The sequence below is a fragment of the Erinaceus europaeus genome, chromosome 16 (assembly GCF_950295315.1).
Source record: "Erinaceus europaeus chromosome 16, mEriEur2.1, whole genome shotgun sequence".
Taxonomy (NCBI): Eukaryota; Metazoa; Chordata; class Mammalia; order Eulipotyphla; family Erinaceidae; genus Erinaceus; species Erinaceus europaeus.
In genome coordinates this window covers 20,766,182-20,788,042 of record NC_080177.1, presented here as the reverse complement: position 1 = coordinate 20,788,042, position 21,861 = coordinate 20,766,182, and the positions used below count along the sequence as shown (strand labels likewise).

At 38.9% G+C, this 21,861-nt stretch overlaps 1 protein-coding gene, 1 long non-coding RNA gene and 1 other non-coding gene across 8 annotated transcripts in view; 1 reads left to right on the top strand and 2 right to left on the bottom strand.

Moving 5' to 3' along the window:
* Positions 1 to 21,861, top strand: part of LOC132533414 (uncharacterized) — a 106,270-nt gene that overhangs the window by 7,785 nt on the left and 76,624 nt on the right. The gene's annotated exons all lie outside the window — the stretch shown is intronic.
* UBE2Q2 (ubiquitin conjugating enzyme E2 Q2) overlaps positions 1,074 to 21,861 on the bottom strand; it is a 44,928-nt gene continuing 24,140 nt past the window's right edge. For 2 of the 6 annotated variants that reach the window (XM_060174687.1, XM_060174685.1), the window contains 8 exons: positions 19,877 to 19,961; positions 16,472 to 16,532; positions 15,368 to 15,458; positions 10,962 to 11,020; positions 8,029 to 8,077; positions 7,514 to 7,609; positions 4,216 to 4,282; positions 1,074 to 1,636 (listed from right to left, as the gene is read on the bottom strand). In XM_060174687.1, the coding sequence (XP_060030670.1) occupies positions 1,605 to 1,636; positions 4,216 to 4,282; positions 7,514 to 7,609; positions 8,029 to 8,077; positions 10,962 to 11,020; positions 15,368 to 15,458; positions 16,472 to 16,532; positions 19,877 to 19,961 (540 nt within the window). In that variant the 3' untranslated portion in view covers positions 1,074 to 1,604. The remainder of the gene's footprint in view (positions 1,637 to 4,215; positions 4,283 to 7,513; positions 7,610 to 8,028; positions 8,078 to 10,961; positions 11,021 to 15,367; positions 15,459 to 16,471; positions 16,533 to 19,876; positions 19,962 to 21,861) is intronic. The other 4 variants (XM_060174686.1, XR_009545280.1, XM_060174688.1 and 1 more) reach the window with 4 other exon arrangements.
* Positions 6,842 to 6,944, bottom strand: LOC132533663 (small nucleolar RNA U13). The gene has a single exon (XR_009545514.1). It is a non-coding gene; the product is annotated as a small nucleolar RNA U13 (small nucleolar RNA).

The following is a 21,861-nucleotide window of genomic DNA, read 5'->3' as shown; positions in this document are numbered from 1 at the left end:
ACAGTGTTTGAGTATGGGAAAGGAGAAACTTTGGGGAAAACCTGAGTAGCAAAGTCTATACAGAACATTTTGGGGTTCTCTAGCTTTCTTCTGTTAAATCTGTCGCTCTTCAAGCCTCTCTCTAGCCCACCCCACAATATGTAAACTTATTCTAGAAGCTCAGTGAAAGTCTACAGACACTTGAAGCAGAGTAGCTCTTATGAGGGAAAGTGACAAAGTACTTTTAAAATGGTTCTTTATTCATAAACTTGATGCAAGTTTACAAAATGTACTGTACATTGCCAAGTAATTATGCAATGAAAAAATAAAGTTAAAAAAATAAGCAAAATTTAAAAAGCATGCCAAATGTACAGCTGTCAATAGGCTAACCATCAGGATGTTAAAGAATTCAATAATGTGTTCAAGATTCAGCCTTAGCTTGAAGGAACTTTAATGCTTTAAAGATTTCTGCCTTGTCACTTTAATCAACTGGCTAGAGATCTACATATGTGTAACCAAGTGAACAAGGATGTCAGAAAGTTTTTTTCCTACTGCCTTCTTAACCAAAATAGGAAAGAAAAAACAGAGTATAGAAGTGCTAAGTCTGTCAGATGTGGTTACAAAGTTAATAATTGAATCTTAACTGCTTAAGAAACACTTCTCAACTATGCAACTGGTTTTGTGCAGAAAAGTGTGCTTCTGGATTACTTTCAAAAGTGCTCAGTAACTAGAATTTACTTTTAATTCAGGTGGGTATATTTAAAAATCCTATTATTAACCGAAAAGGATTGTACGTCACAGATAATGTGATAAAATGGAGATTACATTGATTTGTAAAATGATTAACCTATGGAGTTCCTACTAGTCTTTAATGTGTTAAAAAAAACAAAAAAACTGTTGCCAAGTTCTGTGCTGCAGCTCATCTTCATAAGCAATAGTGAACCAACAAGCAGAAGCCCTGAAACACTGATAACCCAGTGGAAATGACTACATAGAAGTCTGAATTGGCAGAGCCTTGCTTTGTGTTGCCTCAAAAACTATACAACTCAGTGAAGAGCAACATTCAGGAAACAATTCATATCTTCACACAGCCATTTAAAAAAGTCTTAATTTAATGAGTAGGGTTTGTTGTCATCATTTTGGCAATGTCACAAAGGTTTTAACCTGGAAAAGTTATTGTGATTTAGAAGACTTTAAATTTTCTAAACCAATGTTAAACATCGATTAAACATTTATTGGCTCTAAACAGAACAACATATTGCAAGTTCTCAGAACGCAGGAGTTCAATAGGAAAGTTATCCTAATGTTGCCACCAGTAACTGGATACTGACTTGCCCGCTTCACAGATCTCACTTTTCAGGAAGAGATGATAAGGAGTGGCCAGTATATGTGTTTACCAGGAAAAATTCAGTAAAAGCCCCACTGCTCAGTCCAAGATATCTAAGATGAGCAAAGTGAAGAGGCTGTAACTTATCATGGATGTCAGTTGACAGATTATCCACTAAAATATCTATTGGCTAATGTCTTCGGTACTGCTGTTATAGGGGCACTCAAAGCTTGTGTCTGCATGTTGGAGAGATCTTCTTTAAAGCAACATTCGTCCAAACCTATGACAGGTAGCACATCTAGCCATCTTCCTTTGGAGGAGTGTACCAGCCTGAAATAGAGTGGAAGAAAAAGTTAAAATTATCCTGAAACCGACTAAAGAGGTGGCATTTTATTAATGTTAACTCCTAGTTTTCATGTTTAAATCTACTGTAAGAGAGAAATAGCATAATGATCATACAAGAGACTCATGCCTCCTTGAAGGCTTTGAAGTCCCAGGTTCAATCACCTGCCCCACCATAAGCCAGAGCTGAGCAGTGCTCTGGTTAAAAAAAAAAAAGGGGAGGGTGAATCAGGTGGTAGCCGCGGGTTAAGCACAAGGATCGGCGTAAGGATCCCGGTTTGAGCCCCGGCTCCCCACCTGCAAGGGGCACAAGCGGTGGAGCAGGTCCACAGGTGTCTGTCTCTCCCTCTCGCTATTTTTCCCTCCTCTCTCCATTTCTCTCGGTCCTATCCAACAATGACAACATCAATAACAACAACAATAATAACTACAAAAACAAGAAAAACAAGGGTAATAAAAGGGAAAATAAATAAAATAAATTTATTTTAAAAATCCAAACTAAGATCTATCTCCTGATTGGGAATCTATTATTCTTTTTCACCAGAGCTAAGCTTACACACACCTATCTTTCCTTAAATACACCACTTTCCACCAACATTTTGGAATACAGACTGAAATGTTTACTTTTACAAACAATGCATCCTTACTTCAAAGAAAAAAAGTGTGGCAACCCTGGAGCTGGCTGCTGTGGGAAAAGTATTGGGCTCTCAGGCGGTAAGGTCCTGAATTTGATCCCCAGTACTGCATGTGCCAGAGTGGTGCTCTGTTCCTTCCTCTCTTTCCCCACTCAAGTAATATATAAATTAGTTTTAAGTAACTAGAAGTGGGGCGGAGGATGGGGAGAGGAATGTGACTATTTCTCTGAACAAAAATCTAAGCTTATAGAAAAGCAAATGATACTATGCACTGTTTGGTATGAAACTATCCTTGTAGCGGCATGAATAATACCAAGGTCTATGCAGCGTCTGTACAATTATGAAATAGTAGACAGGTATCGCTGGATCTACTAATTTCACATTCTGGTAATAACTGCTTATGAAAACATGACCTTGTCCTCACATTTTATGATTTCTATCTTTAAAAGCTTAAAAACCGTTTTGAATGCTATTCTTTTAGAAGAAGTCATTAAAAAAGTTCCAAGTTTATTTTGACATTTAAATGAAAGTAAATACATATCTACCTAGCAAGCTACCCTATCACATTTGACTGTAAATACTCTGCTTCAAGGAAACCATTCCTATATTACTCTCTCTCTCTTTCTCTCTGTTAGTTTCACTACCACAATGGCTATAATCAACATATTTAATTCATTACAGACACACACTATACTTTTGTCCCTACAAGTCTGTCAAGACAGACACTATGACAATATTAAAGATGAGAAAGCTGGGGCGGGGGTATATAGCATAATGGTAATGCAAAGAGCCTCTCATGCCTGAGGCTCCAAAATCACAGGTTCAATTCCCAGCACCACCATAAGCCAAAGCTGAGCAGTGCACTGGTTTAAAAAAAAAAAAAAGATGAGAAAACTGAGGTGAAGAGGTAGTGCCATTTGTTCAGGGCCAGAGTTGGTGAATGGCACTTGAAAATAGGTCTTCTCGGGAGTTGGGCGGTAGCATAGCGGGTTAAGCGCATGTGGTGCCAAGCGTAAGGACCAGCATAAGGATCCCGGTTCGAGCCCCCAGCTCCCCACCTGCAGGGGCATCGCTTCACAGGTGGTGAAGCAGGTCTGCAGGTGTCTATCTTTCTCTCCCCCTCTCTTCCCCTCCTCTCTTCATTTCTCTCTGTTCTATCCAGCAACAACAACAACAACAATAACTATAATAACAACAACAAGGGCAACAAAAGGAAATAAATAAAAAAAAAAGAAAATATGTCTTCTAATTTTATCTTTGCCCCTCTCTTCTATCTGAAAAGGTAGGTCTATAGCAGTGATGCCCCAATGATAACAAAACAAAATGCAATACAAAACTCTTACTATTAGGTATATATTGAAATCAGAATTATTGACAAAATACATTAAATAATCTGAAAATTTCAGATACAGCTGACTTGTCTGAGGCTCATCCCCTGCACCACCAAAAGCTAAAGCTGAACAGTGCTCTAGTCTTCCCTCTGTATCTCTCTCTTACTAAAATAAAAATAAATTTTAGAAAAATGACTAGCTCACAATCCAGATTACATTTAATTTTAACAAGAATACCAACTGTAGTAGCATCTCTTATCCTAGCTCCATCTCAAGTGAGAAAATGACTAATGACAAAGTATGTGTAGTCTTTGTGTTCCGGGAGGTGGAGCTGTGGATAAAGCGTGGGTGCTGAGTTCAAGCCCCGGCAGCACATGTACCAGAGTGATGTCTGGTTCTTTTTCTCTCTCCTATCTTTCTCATCAACAAATAAATAAAATCTTTAATAAAAAAAAATATGTGTAGTCTAACGTTATTTTCACTGTAGCAGTAGTACTTTATAAATAATTAACATAAAAAAAAAACAACCGGAAAAGAGGATGGATACTAAGAGCAAATATAAAACTTGGTAATGGCAAAAAGCGCACTGAATTAAACATACCATTTTTTTCGTGTATCTGTACAATGGAATTATAGGACTGCTGGGCTCTTGCTAGATTGTACTGATTCTGAAAGAAAAGTATACATCTTAAATCAGTTGTAGATAAATGAAAATTATTATAAACAATCTGGGATGTGCTTTAAAAAAACAGGAAACTGAATTATATTTCCATTTCAAAAAGAGTTAAGTTTCTACTCCCATTTCATTAGTCTATTTTAGGGTAATACCAGACTTGTAATCCCATAAAATCTCCAACTCCACAGTGTACTGCCACTGGGCAAGTACAAAAATAGCCTTCTCCACACTGATGAGACAAATAAAAGTGCTACATGGGCATGAGAAGAACTCAAAGTTGTTTTTTCTTTCTTTTCTTTATTAGGGGATTAATGTTTTAGAGTTGACAGGAAATACAATAGTTTGTACATGCATAACATTTCTCAGTTTTCCACATAACAATACAACCCCCACTAGGGCCTCTGCCATCATGTTCCAGGACCTGAACTCCCACCCTCCACACCCCAGAGCCTTTTACTTTAGTGCAGTACACCAGCTCCAGTCCAAGTTCTCCGCTCAGTGTTTTCTCTCCTAGAACTCCAAGTGTTATGTCTATCCAAAAATCAAACTACAAAATATTACCTTCAGATAAAAACTATTGAGCTTTGAGCACTAAACATATAAATACCACATTTTGACCTAGAAATGTCTTTTTCCCCCTCCACTTATCGATCTTCTTCCTCCACCAAGTTAACTACTGCTATTAGTTTCATTAGTACATACTGTCTATTAATACTGGCTACTATCCACTGCTTTTGCCCCAACAAACAGAACAGGATACTATAGACACTATTCTGTCCCTGTTCTCACACAACATACCTTGAATTCTGTTCTGAATGAGTACATAGATGCTCTACCCTTCTTTTATATATAGTGCAATATTGAATTGTATGGGCTGTCGAGTATTTGTCCCCAGGGCTAGGTAGTGATATACTCATAGTTAGAGCACATATGTTACCACGATCAAAGACTCCAGATTGAGTTCAAGCTCCCAATGCCCACCTACAGGGGGAGGCTTCACGCAGTGAAAAAGTGCTGCAGATGTCTCTCTCATCTCACCCTCTCTATTATTCCTTGCCCTCTCAATTATTCTCTGTCCTATCAAATAAAATAAGCAAGAAATAAAATATTTAAAGAAAACAAGTATGTGGTGGTCTGGGAGGTGATGCATTAGATCCTTGGAGCCTGGCAGTAGCACAGCGGGTTAAGTGCATGTGGTGCAAAGCGCAGGGACTGGTGTAAGGATCCCGGTTCGAGCCCCCGGCTTCCCACCTATAGGCTAGTCGCTTCACAAGCAGTGAGGCAGGTCTGCAGGTGTCTATCTTTCTCTCTCCCCTCTCTGTCTTCCCCTCCTCTCTCAGGTCCTATCCGACAACAATAATAACAACAACAATAAAAAACAAGGAGGGAGTCGGGCTGTAGCGCAGCGGGTTAAGCGCAGGTGGCGCAAAGCACAAGGACCGGCATAAGGATCCCGGTTCGAACCCCGGCTCCCCACCTGCAGGGGAGTCGCTTCACAGGCGGTGAAGCAGGTCTGCAGGTGTCTATCTTTCTCTCCCCCTCTCTGTCTTCCCCTCCTCTCTCCGTTTCTCTCTGTCCTATCCAACAACGAAGACAACAACAATAATAACTACAACAATAAAACAACAAGGGCAACAAAAGGGAATAAATAAATAAAATATTAAAAAAAAAAACAAGGGCAACAAAAGGGAATAAATATTTTTTAAAAAGTGAGATCCTGAGTTCAATCCCCAGAAGCAAATGTATCAGAATGATGTTTGATTATCTTTCATTCCTCTTACCTTTCTCATTATAAGTTATATGTATCTCCTCACTTGGTAATTATTTAAGTAGTTTTAAATATTTTGCTATTATAACGTTGCACTGAACAAACAAGTACATATATTTGCAAAGTTCTGGTAAAACTTCTTATTTCTAAGTCAGAGCAAATGTGCACTGTTGATCAAGTGGCCTCTACTAGGACATGTCTGTCTGCTAGCCATGTGTGTCAAATATAAGCACTTTCTTCAAATCTATTATTTTTGTCTGCCTCCAGAGTTCATGTACAGAGTCACTACACCAGCTCAGCACTCTCAAATCTGTTATTTCTGACAATAGAATAGCTGAAGGAAGATTTATTTCTGATTCAGTTCAAGAACAGAAGACAGAAAAAACAAAAAAAACAGACTGTCTGGTTCTAATTCTCACTTTGCTACCTGTGACCTTTGACCAACTAACTAAGCTCTGTGTTCTTCAATTTTCCTTGTCTACAAATGAGATTTTTAAAGGTACAGGGGCCAAGTGGTGACACATCTGGTTAAGTGCTCATATTACAGAGCATAAGGATGCAGCTTCAAGACCATGGTCCCAACCAGTAGGGGGGAAGTTTCACAAGCGGTGAAGTAGGACTGCAACTGTCTGTCTCTCTACCTCTCTGTCTCTACCATCTTGATTTCTCTGTCTCTATCCAATAAATATATAAATAAAAGTTTTAAAAAGTTAAAATAAATAAGATTGGGGAGAAAGGGGAAGGATTAAAAGGCACTGTCTCCCCTCCTTTTTCTTCTCTCCAAGTCCGACAGATAATGTGCTGACATAGTAAGGAGGTTTACATGTGGCACATCTCAAAACAATCACGACAACCCAAGCACCACACTTATGAACAACAAAAGGATCAAGTCAGTCACTCTTAGGTTATTAAAAGAGTTAGAAGAGTTGATACAAGTTCAAAATTTAAAATAGAGCCTATAAATGAGCCTATAATGAGCGTATAAATGCTCACGAGGAATTAACTTTTATGACCTCAATTAGGAAAAACTTCAAAGTACACTTCAGTAATAAATTTCAAACTAGACCTATTTTTCTGTAGTAAGTATAACAGGTTAAAAGGGCAAGAAACTTTATAAAGTAGGGAGTCAGGTGGTAGCACAGCAGGTTAAGCACATGTGGCACAAAGTATAAGGATCCTGGTTTGAGCCCCCGGCTCCCCATATGCAGGGGAGTCGCTTCACAAGCCATGAAGCAGATCTGCAGGTGTCTTTCTCTCCCCGTCTTCCCTTCCTCTTTCCATTTCTCTCTGTCCTATCCAACAATGACATCAATAACAACAATAACTACTACAACAATAAAAAACAAGGGCAACAACAGGGAAAATAAATATAAAAAAAAAAAATTTAAAAAGAAAGAAGCTTCATAAAGTAGCCAAAAATGTATCTTATCATCTATGTGAGCATTTTTAAAGTACCTTATTTGCACCAAACTGTACTCTGGCTTTGCCTTTGACTAAGGTGGCATTGATTTGCATGATGACCGATTCTATAGAGTAGGCACTGCTCCAGCCCTATAGGAAGGAGAAAACAGGTCTCTAAAACACAATGGTACTCCTAATTCCCAGTAAGGAAACATTAAGAAAACGTCATTAAAAACAATGTTATTTAATAATTCAATAACAGGAAATAATGTTAAGTTTTCTGTCAAAAGGAAAGAGTAAAGTTGGACGATTCCTAAAATCTCACAAAATAAACCCAAGTTCTAAACACCAAAGGCAAGGAAACTATAGCCTTAAACATTACTCTTAATACTCCACATAGTGAATGTTAAGCAAAGTACAATGCCATGTTACTAATTTACCTTAGTTTTTCACTATTAAAAGTAGGTGATATTAAAAAAAAAGTTTTTAAGTAGATACTATTAGTTACACATTCTAACTTACATAATCAAAACACTGTTCAACTGAAAAATAGGTAGCAGAATAGTCACCTGTTTTGTAAGAAGTTCCATACATAATGCTCCACCACCCAACACGTACCTTAAAAAGAAAACATAAAATTCTCTTGAAAGATCACAGCATTACTTCAGTTTTTAAAATACCAGCACCAAGAAAGTAAAAATACAAGTAAAAAGATTATATAGTATAGTGATTTAAAAAGAAAAAAAAAAAAAAACTTCATTAGAAATTAGAAAATTCATTTGGGTAGTAGTAAGATGTAAGTTTAAAATGTTAAATTTTTTTAAATTTAAAATAAAGCCTAGAGCATAAATACTCACTAGGAATTAATTTTTATGGCCTCAGTTTGGGGGCACTTCAAAGTACACTTCAATAATAAATTTCAAATTAGGGAGTAAATGGCATAATGGTTATTCAAAGAGACTCTCATTCCTGAGCCTGCAGAAGACCCAGGTTCAACCCCAACACTACCATAAACCAGAGCTTAGCACAGTGCTTTGTTTAAAAAAAGAAAAAAAAGGGGAAATAAATAAAAGCAATCATTTATTCATTCAAGGGGCCAGGTGGTGTAGAGTGCATGTTACATTTGTGAGGAGTTCAAGATCCTAGTACCTGCATATCAGATTTCAGGCTCAGGGAAAAAAAAAAATTAGTACAGCCACAGGCCCTTTGGAATATAACTAAAACATGCCTACTAGCTATCTGTGTATCAGATGTCAGGCTCAGAAAGAAAAAAAAAAAAAGTATAGTCATGGGCCCTTTGGAATATAACTAAAACAGGCCTACTATCTACAAAATAGAGATCCCCCAACTCTTCATCTGAACTATTCCAACCTTTAGGTTCATCATTAGTCAACAATTTGTTTGGCTTTATATGTTAACTCTTTTTTTTCAGCCACCAGGTTCCAGATGCTAAGATGATGCCAACCGGACTTCCCTGGGCAGATACGCCACCAATGTGTCCTGAAGCCCCAGGACCCTGAACCACTAGGGAAAGAGAGAGATAGGCTGGGAGTATGGATCGACCTATCAACACCCCATCAGCAGGGAAGCAATTACAGAAGCCAGACTTTCCACCTTCTACACCCCATAATGACCCTGGGTCCATACTCCCAGAGGGATAAAGAATAGGAAAGTTATCAGGGGAGGGGATGGGATACAGAGTTCTGGTGGTGGTAACTGCGTGGAGTTGTACCCCTCTTACCCTATGTTTTTTGTTGGTATTTCCTTTTTATAAATAAAAAACTTTAAAAACATGCATATATATAATTATATACACACATTCGTAGCTATAAAATGTAATTCAATTTAGAACATTCTGTAGTGAGATAGGTAAGAAACACACAAGTGGTCTAGAAGGCATCTGCAGCATTGATTAACCACTCAAGAATTTTCCCTCTGCAGGTGAAGCTGGGGGCTAGAACCTGGGCCAGGTGAATCACCACTGGGCCCCTCATTAACCTAATCATTAAAAAAATATTTATTAGTGATAGTAAAAGGAGAGATAACCAGGGTATCACACTGGTTCAGGTGGGACTCTAACTTGGGTCCTCTATCAATCTATAAGTTTACACACTGCACCACCCTCCAGACTTTGTCACTTTTTCACATTAAATTTAAGTGAAACTATTATTGTATCAACTATAGGAAGTGATCAAAATAAGGACTAGTTATTTTACAGTTTAACACCATAATACATAATATAGATTATTTCACAAAGTTGAGTTGGTGAACTGAAAATCTCAGACTTCTCAAATTTTAATTGCTCAACTTTGGGGAGTTAAAAAGCCATATCTAACCTAGGTAAGAAATCTGATCCAGGGAGTCAGGTGGTAGTGCAGCGGGTTAAGTGCACGTGGCGCAAGGTGCAAGGAGGATCCTATTTCGAACCCTGGCTCCCCACCTGCACGGGAGTCGTTTCATAAGCGGTGAAGCAGGTCTATAGATGTCTTTCTCTCCCCCTCTGTCTTCCCTTCCTCTCTCCTTTTCTCTCTGTCCTATCCAACAACAACATCAATAACAACATTAATAACTACAACAATAAAAAAAAGGACAAGCGGGAATAAATAAATATTAAAAAAAAAAAAAGAAATCTGCTCTGGTGGTCCAGGTGGTGGTGGAGTGGATAAAGCACTGGACTCTCAGACATGAGATCCCAAGTTTAATTCCTGGCAGCTTGTGTACCAGAGTAATGTCTGGCTCTTTCTCTCTCTCCTCCTTTCTCATTAGTAAATAAAATCTAAAAAAAAAAAAGAAAAGAAAAGAAATCTGATCTGGTGGTCCAGGAGGTGGCACAGTGAATAAAGCACTGGACTCTCAACCATGAGGTTCCAAGTTCGATCCCCGGAAGCACATGTACCAGAGTGATGTCTGGTTCTTTCTCTCCTATCTTTTACATGAATAAATTCTTAAAAATAAAAAAAAAGGAATGAGTCTGAAAAAAATAGTTCACTTGGATTGTGTGCTACTTTGCTATGGGCACAAATCAGGTTCAAGCCCAGCCCTCATTACAATGAAGGGAGTTTCAGTGCTGTGCTATCTGTCCTTCTCTTGTCTTGCTGTGAATATCAAGGAAAAAAGAAAAGGGGGGTAGCAATTTCATTTGATTCTACCAAAATAAAACTAACACCTGTAGAGGGAATTTAATGGCCAGCAGCACAGGCTTATTGTGTGGGTCTAGTTCTAACAACACAGATATGTGGAGACTGCTTTCTTATCCTCATTTTCTCAGAACCCTCACTCTCAATTTTATTTGAAAAACACACATTGCAATGATTTACACCAATGATTCTCAAACTGTCGTCTCAAGTTACCAGTCTCAGCTTCACCAGAGACCACACTAGCAATGCAATCCTCATGCCCCCAGAAGCCATGGAAAAAGCCTATCATTTTAGGTCTCCTAGCCGTTAACTAGCCCTCCAGATGATTCTGAAACACTACCTGAGAAAGTAATCACTAAACTTACCCTCCTGAGAGAACAGGTAACACCACTCGAACAAATGGTGGATCAAATGGAAAATTATCCTAAAAGGCAAATAAGCAAGTTTAATTTTAAGAATACCCTTAAAACTATTTCATCTAGAAGAGAGTATATGTGTTGCCCAAATAAGCACTAAAGGAATTTAACAGTCTACAAAGAATGTGGCCATTTACCATGAGACTGTGTGTTAGAGCCCTAACCTCTGACAGAGGCTAATATCAATCTACTTTGAAAAAGACAGTCATCCAAGATTTCACAATAGCTCTCCAATTTCAGGTGTAATACCTTTCACTAAAAAATATACAGTCATGAGACTTAAAGATTACACGTCAAGGGCAAGAGGGATACATAATGGTTATGTACAATGACTTCTATGCCTGAAGCTCTAAGTCCCAGTTTCAATTTCCTGCCCCACCATAAGCCTGAGTGAGCTATGATCTGGTAAAAGATCAGAAAACAAGAACTAGTGGTCCAGAAGGTGGCGCAGTGGATAAAGCATCGGACTCTAAAGCATGAGGTCCTGAGTTCACTCCCTGGCAGCACATGTACCAGAGTGATGTCTAGATCATTCTCTCTCCTCCTATGTTTCACATTAACAAATAAATAAAATCTTTTTCTTTAAAAAAAACAAAAAACAAAAAACTAAATAATACAAAACTATTATAAATGAAAATAAAGATATCAAACATAGGTTTAAAATAACCATGCTAAGGAAAGACAGTTGAAAATCCTTGCTGAGAACTAAAATTATAAGATGTACTACATATATAGGAATTCTGAAACTTTGTGCTCTGGAAGGTGGTGCAGTGGATAAAGCACTGGATTTTCAAGCATGAGATATTGAATCCAATCCCCAGCAGCACATGAACCAGAATGATGTCTGGTTCTTTCTCTCTCTCCTCCTATCTTTCTCACTAATAAACAAATACTGAAAAAAGAAATTCTGAAACTTAAAAAAAAACATAAATGTAGCTTAATGGGTGAGTTTAACCATAAGGGAGACTCAGTGAGAAAGAAATTTAATATAGGGGGTGGGGTGAAGGAAGGGACATGTCAGAAAACTGGCTTGGGGAAATGCTGAATAGTTCAACGGTTGTGTACCTAGTTGGGCAAATACATTACCATGTGCAAGGACCCTGGTTCAAGTCCCTGGTCCCCACATCTGCAGGAAGAGAGCTTCACAAGCAGTGTTATGAGTGTCTGTCTACTTCCCCCACATTCCTTCTCGATTCCTCTCTATTTAAAAAAAACCAAAAAACAAAAAAACCCTCCAAGTTACGTAAGTTCTGTGGCCCAAAGATGGCACAGTGAATTGATTGTCTTGAGCCCTCAAGCACGAGGTCCAAAATGCAATCCTAAATACAGCATGACAGAATGACGCTCGCTTTTTTTTTTTTAATTATTATCTTTATTTATCTACTGGATAAAGACAGCCAGAAATTGAGAGGAGGGGGGAGAGGTTGAGAGAGGGAGAGACACCTGCAACACTGCTTCACCACTCGCGAAGCTTCCCCCTGCAGGCAGGAGCTGGGAACCTGAACCTGGGTCTTTGTGCGCTGATTATGTGTGCGCTCAACCAGGTGCGACTCCACCCAGCCCCAAGAGCGATGCCCTTTTTATCTCCTTCTCCTCTCTCAAAAATAAGCATTTAGGGGGAAAAAAAGTACAATTTCCAACTCTAAGTCTTAAACAAGATATTCTTTTTTTTTTTTTTTTTTTTTTTTTTTACCAGAGCACTGTTCAGCTCTGGCTTACGGTGGTGCGGGGGATTGAACCTGGGACTTTGGAACCTCAGGCATGAGAGTGTTTGCATAACCATTATGCTATCTACCCTCCACCCGAACAAGATATTCTTAATGATGGGACATTCTATTTAAAAAAAAAAAAAATCACATCACAAGGGGTGCCAGGTGGTGCAGCATCAGTTAAGTGCACACATTTCAGTGCTCCAGGTCCCCACACACAGGGGGAAAGCTTCACAAACTGTGAAGCAGGTCTGCAGGTGTCTCTCTCCTGCCCATCTCCCTCTTCCCTCTAAATTTTTCTATATCCTATCAAATAAAATTTAAAAATAAAATAAGTTTAAAACATGTTTACATCACTAGGAAAGACACCAGATAGTTTTGCTCATAAGTGAGACACATGAACTTGCAAAAATTAAATAAGTCAGAAGAACTAGCCAAAGTTCTGTGAAAGCTTTTATGGCTATCACTGGGATGGTGGGCACCATATAGAACTAAATCCTATAGATTTTTTTTTTTCCTGCCACCAGAATCCTGGCATCTTGGTAGACAAAACACACTGCTCTCCGTGGCTTTTTTTTTTTTTTTTAATTGAATAGGACAGAGAGAAATTGAAAGGGGAGGTGAAGGTAGAGTGGGAGACACCTGCAGATCTTGTGAAGTGTCCCCACACAGATTGGGGAGTAGAAGGCTAGGTTCTTGCACGTGGTCTGTGCTTAACCAGGTGACGCACCTGCAGGGGAAAGCTTCACAAGTGGTGAAGCAGTATTTCAGGTGTCCTTCTCCATCTCCCCCCTCCTTCCTCTTGATTTCTGGCTTTATCTATGCAATAAAGGTAATTAAAAAATAAAACCCGGGAGTCAGGCTGTAGCGCAGCGGGTTAAGTGCAGGTGGCGCTAAGCACAAGGACCCGAATAAGGATCCTGGTTCAAGCCCTGGCTCCCCACCTGCAGGGGAGTCTCTTCACAAGTGGTGAAACAGGTCTGCAGGTGTCTATCTTTCTCTCCCTCTCTCTGTCTTCCCCCTCCCCTCTCCATTTCTCTCTGTCCTATCCAACAACAATGACAACAATAATAACTACAACAATAAAACAACAAGGGCAACAAAAGGGAATAAATAAAAAAATATTAAAAAAATTTTTTAAAAGATTTAAAAAAAATAAAAAATAAAACCCACATCATTATATATCTCTAATTATAAATCACTTTTCGAGTGGGAGATCATTTTTTTTTTATTTTTTTTATATTTATTTTATTTATTTATTCCCTTTTGTTGCCCTTGTTGTTTTATTGTTGTAGTTATTATTGTTGTCGTCGTTGTTGGATAGGACAGAGAGAAATGGAGAGAGAAGGGGAAGACAGAGAGGAGGAGAGAAAGACAGACACCTGCAGACCTGCTTCACCACTTGTGAAGCGACTCCCCTGCAGGTGGGGAGCCGGGGTTCGAACCGGGATCCTTATGCCGGTTCTTGTGCTTTGCGCCACCTGCACTTAGCCCGCTGCACTACAGCCCGACTCCTGGGAGATCATTTCTTATATTCCATCAAAAACAAAAGACAAATGGGTCACAAGAACAGTCAAAGAGTTAAAGAACAGTCAAAGAGTTAAAGACAAGGCGCCCTTATGCCTTATGTTCTCTCCGATTCCTAAGTAAAGTGCTATCCTAGGACACAGAACGATGTTTTTGAAGGGTAGGTAGCATAACGCTTATACAAAGTCCCAAATGTTGTCTTTAGCTCACAATTCCCTATTACTTGGACATATTCAGTATCCTCAACTATCTGGTAATTCCACCTTTCACTTTCACCGTACACGTATGAGCTCATAAGCCAGTTTCTCAGCTTGCTTTTCATTTTTATCCCACACAAAAAAAAACTCTTCAATTTTTTCCAACCTTCTCCCTACTATCCTAATGAAACTTTTAACAGTATAGATAAACTATACTGTGGTCGCCTGAAAAAACCACAAACCATTTGTGATATCTAAGATTTTTTTCTCTCTAAGGAGCAATGTGTTTTTGTTAACACACACAGTGAAGGCAATATTGCCTCCACTGAGAATGCATGCCCTAAACAATGTCATTTATATTTATGAACTCTGTAAGTAAAATCGAACAAACATGTCTTGGGGGCTAGTTTCTTTAGCTCAACCTTGTGTTGTGTTGAAATTCATAGATTCACACATGTTGGCACAGACCTTCATTTTGATTACAATTCTCACTTCTGTGAAACATTCACTGTCAGTACCCTTCAAGTCCCAATGTGGCACACCTGGCTGACTGCACATGTTACAGTGCACAGGACCAGGGTTTCAAGCCCCTGGCCCCCACCTGCAGGGGTAAAGCTTCACAAGTGGTGAAACAGTGTTGCAGGTGTCTGTTTCTCTCTTTATCTCCTACTCTGCTCTTGCTTTTGCTGTCTCCACAAAAATAAACTTAAAAAAAAAAGTGCTGCCCTGATTAGTCTTACATATGCCACCTGCTGGAACTAAATATGCATTTCTTAGGGTATATACTTAGGCAGTAACTTCCTGAGCCACAAAGGCAGGAGTATCTTTCACTTTACCAAGTAACACACTAGGTTGTTTTCCAAGGCAGTTGTGCAAATACACAATCCTATCTCATGTGCATGAAGTTCTTATAACTTCTTACCTTAAAAGAGAAGTTAAGCAAAATATATTCTATGCCTTCTTTTTCTTTTAAGATCTGGAGATCACTATGCAAAGGACTATCAGGATCAACCCTAAAAAATTTACAAATGAAAAAAATTGTTCAAGTCAGAGAGTTGTTTTTTTATCAACTTCAAAATGAACCAATTCAGGACAAGCAAAGTAGCTTTCCTGAATAGTGTGCCTGCTTTGCAATGCACGTAACCTAGGTCTGGCACCCCACGCTGGAGGAAGTTTTGGTGTTTTTACGGTATCTTTCCTTCTCTTCCTTTATCTACTTCCCACCCCTGTTCTGTCTGGGGGAAGAAAAAAGAAGTCAGCCAAGAGTGGTGAAGCCCTGAGAAAACAAAAATAACAATTAACATCTTTTAAAAATAAATTAGCCCAAGAGCTAAAATACAGCCCTTAAGGTAAGTTCCAGACATTATAGCTTTATAACTGCTCTGTGGTTCCTGTAAATCAATGCAAACTCAAACTCCTTAGGATTAAATATCCAAAAAAGATGTGATACAGTATTCAAATCCTGTTCTGAAGGTTTCCAAATTAGCAGTCATTCTAAAGGAAACAGTTAAACTAGATAATTTTCTCAAGAGCTCAAAAAAAATTTAATACTTCTCTAAAAATGCATTATTAACCAACTGGCTCAAGAAGAAAAATCTATAGATTTCTGGGCAAGAACAAAAACCAAATTAAATCACTAATAAAATCTGAATGTGTCTGCAACTGTTCTATATATTCAGTTCCTACTGAAGCCCCTTATTTCAAATGTAAACTGGTTATTACAGTCAATCGCATACTTTATATTTCACATATAAAAAAAGGTAGATATACTTTTACTATACTTCCCAAATGTCTAACTTAGGAAACACTTACCCACAAATGAGGCTTCTTTCCCCCATTCTCAGTTTACTTACTAAGCCTAAGAAAAGCTCATTTAAACAATCTGAGAATTATGTCCATACAAACAGGGTCCAAAGTTCCAAATAAAGCCATAGTTTATAGGTATCAAATTAACAAAGGGAGTGCCATGGAGAAGTGGTAGCAGACTTTTACAAAGAGGTTAGCTAGCATGAAAAAAGCCACTTACTTTTGCAGTTTAACATGCCAGTCATATAAACTGTCATTTATGAGTTCCACTGAGTAAATCCCTATAAAGATAAAGATAATAGTTATTTTTCTAACATAATAGTTTTGATTTTTTCCCCCATAGAAAATCTTCCCGTGAGAGGTGTCTGCAAGTCTCTCCCTTAACCTAGGTCTTTTTCCAGCACCCTGTGCCAGGACCTCATCACTCCTCCATCCTCCCCTCTTCCTTGCCCATTATTTTCCCATTTGCTCTTGTAGCTACTCTCCTAGTATAAATGTGTACGAAGAACAGTCAAAAGCTATTAATTTTGCTATCGAAGCACATTAAGTGGGTCAGAAAAGTAGCTCACTTAGTGCACTTCTTTGCTAAGTGCACAACACAGATGCAAGCCAAGCCCACACCACACTGAAAAAATGTTTCAGTGCTGTACTTTCTTTCCCACCGTTCTCTGTCTCTATCCAAAAAAAGTCAGCCTGAAGCAGTGAAGCCCTGGAGATGAAAGAAAGAAAGAAAGAAAGAAAGAAAGAAAGAAAGAAAGAAAGAAAGGAAGGAAGGAAGGAAGGAAGAAAGAAAGAAAGAAGGAAAGAAAGAAGCTAGTAAGTTATTGTAACTATTTTGTCATTGGTTATCTTATGCCCTTACAGGTTATTAAAGCTATCAATGCAGAAAACTCTCCAAGGAGTTGAGTGGGAAGGGAAAAACGATGACATAATCACATGACCTAAGATTATTCTTCTTGGGGGCCAGGCAGTGGCGCACCTGGTTGAGCACACATGTTCCAATGTGCTAGTACCTGGGTTCAAGCCCCTGTTCCCCACCTGCAGAGGAAAAACTTCAGGAGTGGTAAAGCAGTACTGCAGGTGTCTCTACATCTCTCTCTCTCTTTGAATTTTTTGTTATCTTTATTTATTTATTGGGTAGAGGTAGCCAAATTGAGAGGAAAGGGTAGATAGGGAGAGAGAGAGAGACAAAGATACCTTCACTACTTGTGAAGGTATCCCCCTGTAAGTGGGGACCAGGGCCTTGAACCTGGGTCCTCGTGCATTGTAACATGTGACCTCAACCAGGTGCATCACCACTTGGCCCCTCTATCCCTCTCTATCTCCTCCTTCCTTCCCAATTACTCTGTTCCTATCCAATAAGAAATAAAATAACATAAGATTCTTATATGCACATGAAAATAATCCTATAAATGAAGAATGAAGTTCTTCTATAGTTTTTATATTCCTTCTTAAACTTTCTTGGCATTATTTTTTTTTCAAATAAGTACAGGGAAATAAATATATTATCAGGTCTGAGGAGGTAGCATAACAGTTATGTAAAAAAAAAAAAAAAAGACTTTCATGCCTGAGGCTTTGAGGTCCCAGGCTCAGTCCCACCATAAGCCAGAGCTGAGCAGTACTCTGGTCTTGCTTTCTCTCTGTTATCTCCTTTCTCAAAAAAAAAAAAAAAAAAAAGGAAAATGAAGAAAGGAAGGGGGGAGGGAGAGGGAGGGCGTGCATGCCTGGTGCACCTGCTAAAGCACACATTACCATGAGTGAGAACTCCGTTCAAACCCACACTCCCCACCAGCTCCATGATATTTAGACTCTTCACAAATGGTGCAGCAGTACTGCAGATTGTCTCATCCTTCCTTAAGCAGGTCCTCAAGTTTTGTGCGCTTAACCCTCTGCGCTACAGCCTGACCCCCTGTCTCATCCTTCCTATCTGTTTCTCTCACCTTTCATTAAAAAAAAGAAAAAATTAACAAAGTTGCTATGATCCGTGGAGTTGTGCTAGCACTGAACCCCAGAGACACACCTGGTACTGGGGGCAGGTCAGCAGAAAACAAGTCTGGCTCATTTTGATGTTTTCAGTTCTCTGCAGTAAGTGCTGGTGGTTTAGATTTGATCACTCTTGAGAATTTATGAATTGATCGTAATTCAAACAGGTCAGACTTTGGTTCTTTTTCTTATTTAACATTGGGTACAACAGTATGCAGAACCTTTTCTCTCATCATAAAGGTTACATGACACCCAAGTCTTAATAAATAAGAACACTCTTAAATTATGAAAAAGAAAAAAGAAAATCATGTTTAAAGCAGATGATTCAGTAGCTGGCTCAGCGGATAAGGTGCTGGACACTCAAGCATGAAGTCCTGAGTATATCTATCCCTGACATCGCATGTGCCAGTGAGTGGTGCTCTGGGTTTTTCTCTTTCTCACTAATTTATAAACAAAATATTAAAAATAAAGAAAGCAGTTCTCTAACTGCTTCTAAAGGAAGAGCTGATGATTGCATCAAAGCAAAGGACTCTAGGGGAAGAGGGGTTAGGAAGGTAGAGGTCATTAAAGCTCCAGTGAAGTATGGTGGAAAACAGGCAAAGCTGAGAGAGTGTTAGTAGACATATAATGAGGAAACAAGAAATGATACTTATAGGTGGGGATAGATAGCACAGTGGTTATGCAAAGAGACTCTCATGCCTGAGGCTCCCAAGTTCAATTCCCCTGTACCACCATAAGCCAGAGCTGAGCAGTGCTCTGGTAAAAAGGAAAGGAAAAGGGAGAGGAAAAAGGAAAGAAAAAGTACTACAAACTATTATTTCTGTAATAAAATGATCAAAAGAAAAAACAAAAAGAGTTGATTAGTATAAGCTATTTTTTAAGAAGGAAAAAGTTATAAAACCCAACTGGGCAATATATTTTTTTAATACATGCATGCCTTATTTCTAAACCATATATTACTTGTACTATCAATATTTCCTAGAGGATAAACATCTTCTTAGAGTTCATCCCCATCATCAGAAGGCTTGACCCGGAAGGTGGCACAGTTGTTAGAACATCATATTGGCAAGTCAAGTGTGATCCCTGGCACTGTATATACCAAAGTGATGGCCTGGTTCTCTCTCTCATTAAGAAATAAAATATCGGGGGGGGGGGGGGGAGAAGGAGAAGAAGAAGAATAAAATACTGGATGTGAGGGCAATCTCAATCTGGCTGCAACATCTGTCACCCCATTGATCGCCAGGGTTGATTCGGCTGACCTGATGTCTCCTTCCTCCCTCACTGCTCCATGTGCCTCCGTCCCATCTGAAGCTGTGCGCTTGCCCAAATAGAGACAGACCTTTAGTCAAGGGTGTAACAAGCAGCTGCGCTCCCCTGCTAGAACCTCCAAACAAGCTCTCAAGGAAAAAAATATTTTTTGAGAATAATGATGCATCCATAAAAAAGTTTTAATCCAAAAAAAAAAAAAAAAGTAAACTCATCTTATTTTTACCCCTACATTTTATAGCTAATTAATGTTGTTGTGTTTCATTATCACTAAAATAAAGCTAGTGAACAATTTTGTTCCTAACTAGCTGTATGGTGAATAATTAATATTTAGAGTATAAGGACAACAGAGACGGCAAAGATCAGGGGTCCTTACCTGTTTTATAACTCTGTGATCTGTATATGTCCCTGAGCTCTTTCATAAGTCTATCAGAAGCTTGCACAGACCCAGACACTGCACCCTGTAACATAAATGTGATGTTTACCAGTATCTATTGTCAAACAACTAAGGTATGAAGATACTCAAAAGTGAAATATAAGTTTACATAACGTTGTAAAATAGGATCAACATTAACAAGTCAAGAGTTCAATTAAGGCAAAGATCAACTTTCAACAGGAATCTGGTTTATTTTTCCTATTTTATTGATTGGACAGAGACAGAAAGTGAGGGGGAGCTAGAGAGGAAGAGAGACACCTGCGGCATTGCTTCACTGCTGGCAAAACTTCCCCCACACATGGAGAAAGGTGACTTGAAACCAGTTGTTACACCTTATAACACATACGCCACTTACTGTTTCCTATTATATGAAGATAAAGCAGTAAGACGGTCCACCATAGCCTTTGCAATAGCTTAGGACTCCGTATATTGCAAACTCTACTTCATTTTTAAATTTTTCTTTTTTAAGATTTTATTTTTTGGACCTGCTTTAGGCTCACAGCAAAATTAAAAGAAAGGCACACCAATTTCTTATATAATTGCCCCTGTAATACACTGTTTCTCTCATTATCAACATCCAGTACTTAAGGGTCAATTTCTTGTAACAGAAGAACCTATATTGACATATTATCACCAAAATTACAAAGCTCAGGTTGAGGTTCACTTCTGGAGGTATTCTATGGGCTTGGACAAACACTTGCACATCATTTGATCTGGATTATAAAGAATATTTCCAAGGGACCAGGTGGTGGCGCACCTGGTTAAGTACACACACTACAGTGCACAAGCACCCGGGTTCAAATCCCTGATCCCCACCCGCAGGGGGAAAGCTTCACGAGTCAAGTAGGGCTGCAGGTGTCTATCTCTCCCTCCCCTCTCAATTTCTGTCTCTATTCAATAATAAATAAACATAAAAAAAGAAAGTGTCAGGGGCCAGGTGGTGGCGCACCTGGTTGAGCGCATGTATTATAATGTTTAAGGATGCGGGTTTCAACCCCTGGTCCCCACCTGCAGGGGGAAAGCTTTGCAAGTGGTGAAGCAGTGCTGCAGGTGTCTCTCTGTTTCTCTCCCTATCACCCCCTTCCCTATTACTCTCTGGCTGTCCTTATCCAATAAATAAAATTTTAAAATATAAATAAATAAATAAATAAATAAGAATCAGTCATCTACTTAAAAAAAGGAATATTTTTTTCACTAAAATTCTCTGCATTTGACATATCCATTCTCCCCATGTCCTCCAATATCTGCTCCTAGTGGTCATTTTTCCCATTTTATTGGACAGGACAAAGACAAATTGAGAGAGGAGGGGGAAATAGAGAGGGAGAAAGACACCTGGAGACCTGCTTCAATGCTAGTGAAGCAGACCCCCTTGCAGAGGGGGAGCCAAAGGTTCAAACTGGGATGGGGGGCGTGTCAGGTTGTCTTTGCACTTAGTACTATGTGCACTCAACCTGGTGCCCCTTTATTTTCTGTCAGAGCACTTCAACTCTGGCTTATGGTGACTGAACATGGGACCTTGAAGCCTCAGGGATGGCAATGTGTTTGCATAACCATGATGTTATCTTCCCCAACACTACTGTCATTTAACAGCTCTGTAATTTTCTTTATGGGTATACCATGATTTAACTAATCCCATACTACACAAAGTTATTCTTGCCACCGCAGCAAAGAATGCTATAACAGGGGATTTCACTAAAGATGAAAATATACCAGTGTTATTTTAGGCTGAATAAGAATAGAACAACTTATCCTAAGAAAAAAACATTTAGAGTGGCTTAGTTAAAAAAAAAAATCTCAGGATTAAAAATTTAAAAGTTAATGACCAATTGACACTTTGAGGGGAACAAATGGCAGGCTTACCAAGATATCACTTCAAAGTTATGTAATTCTGAATCCATTATCTATCTGGTTTAAACCCCAGTATC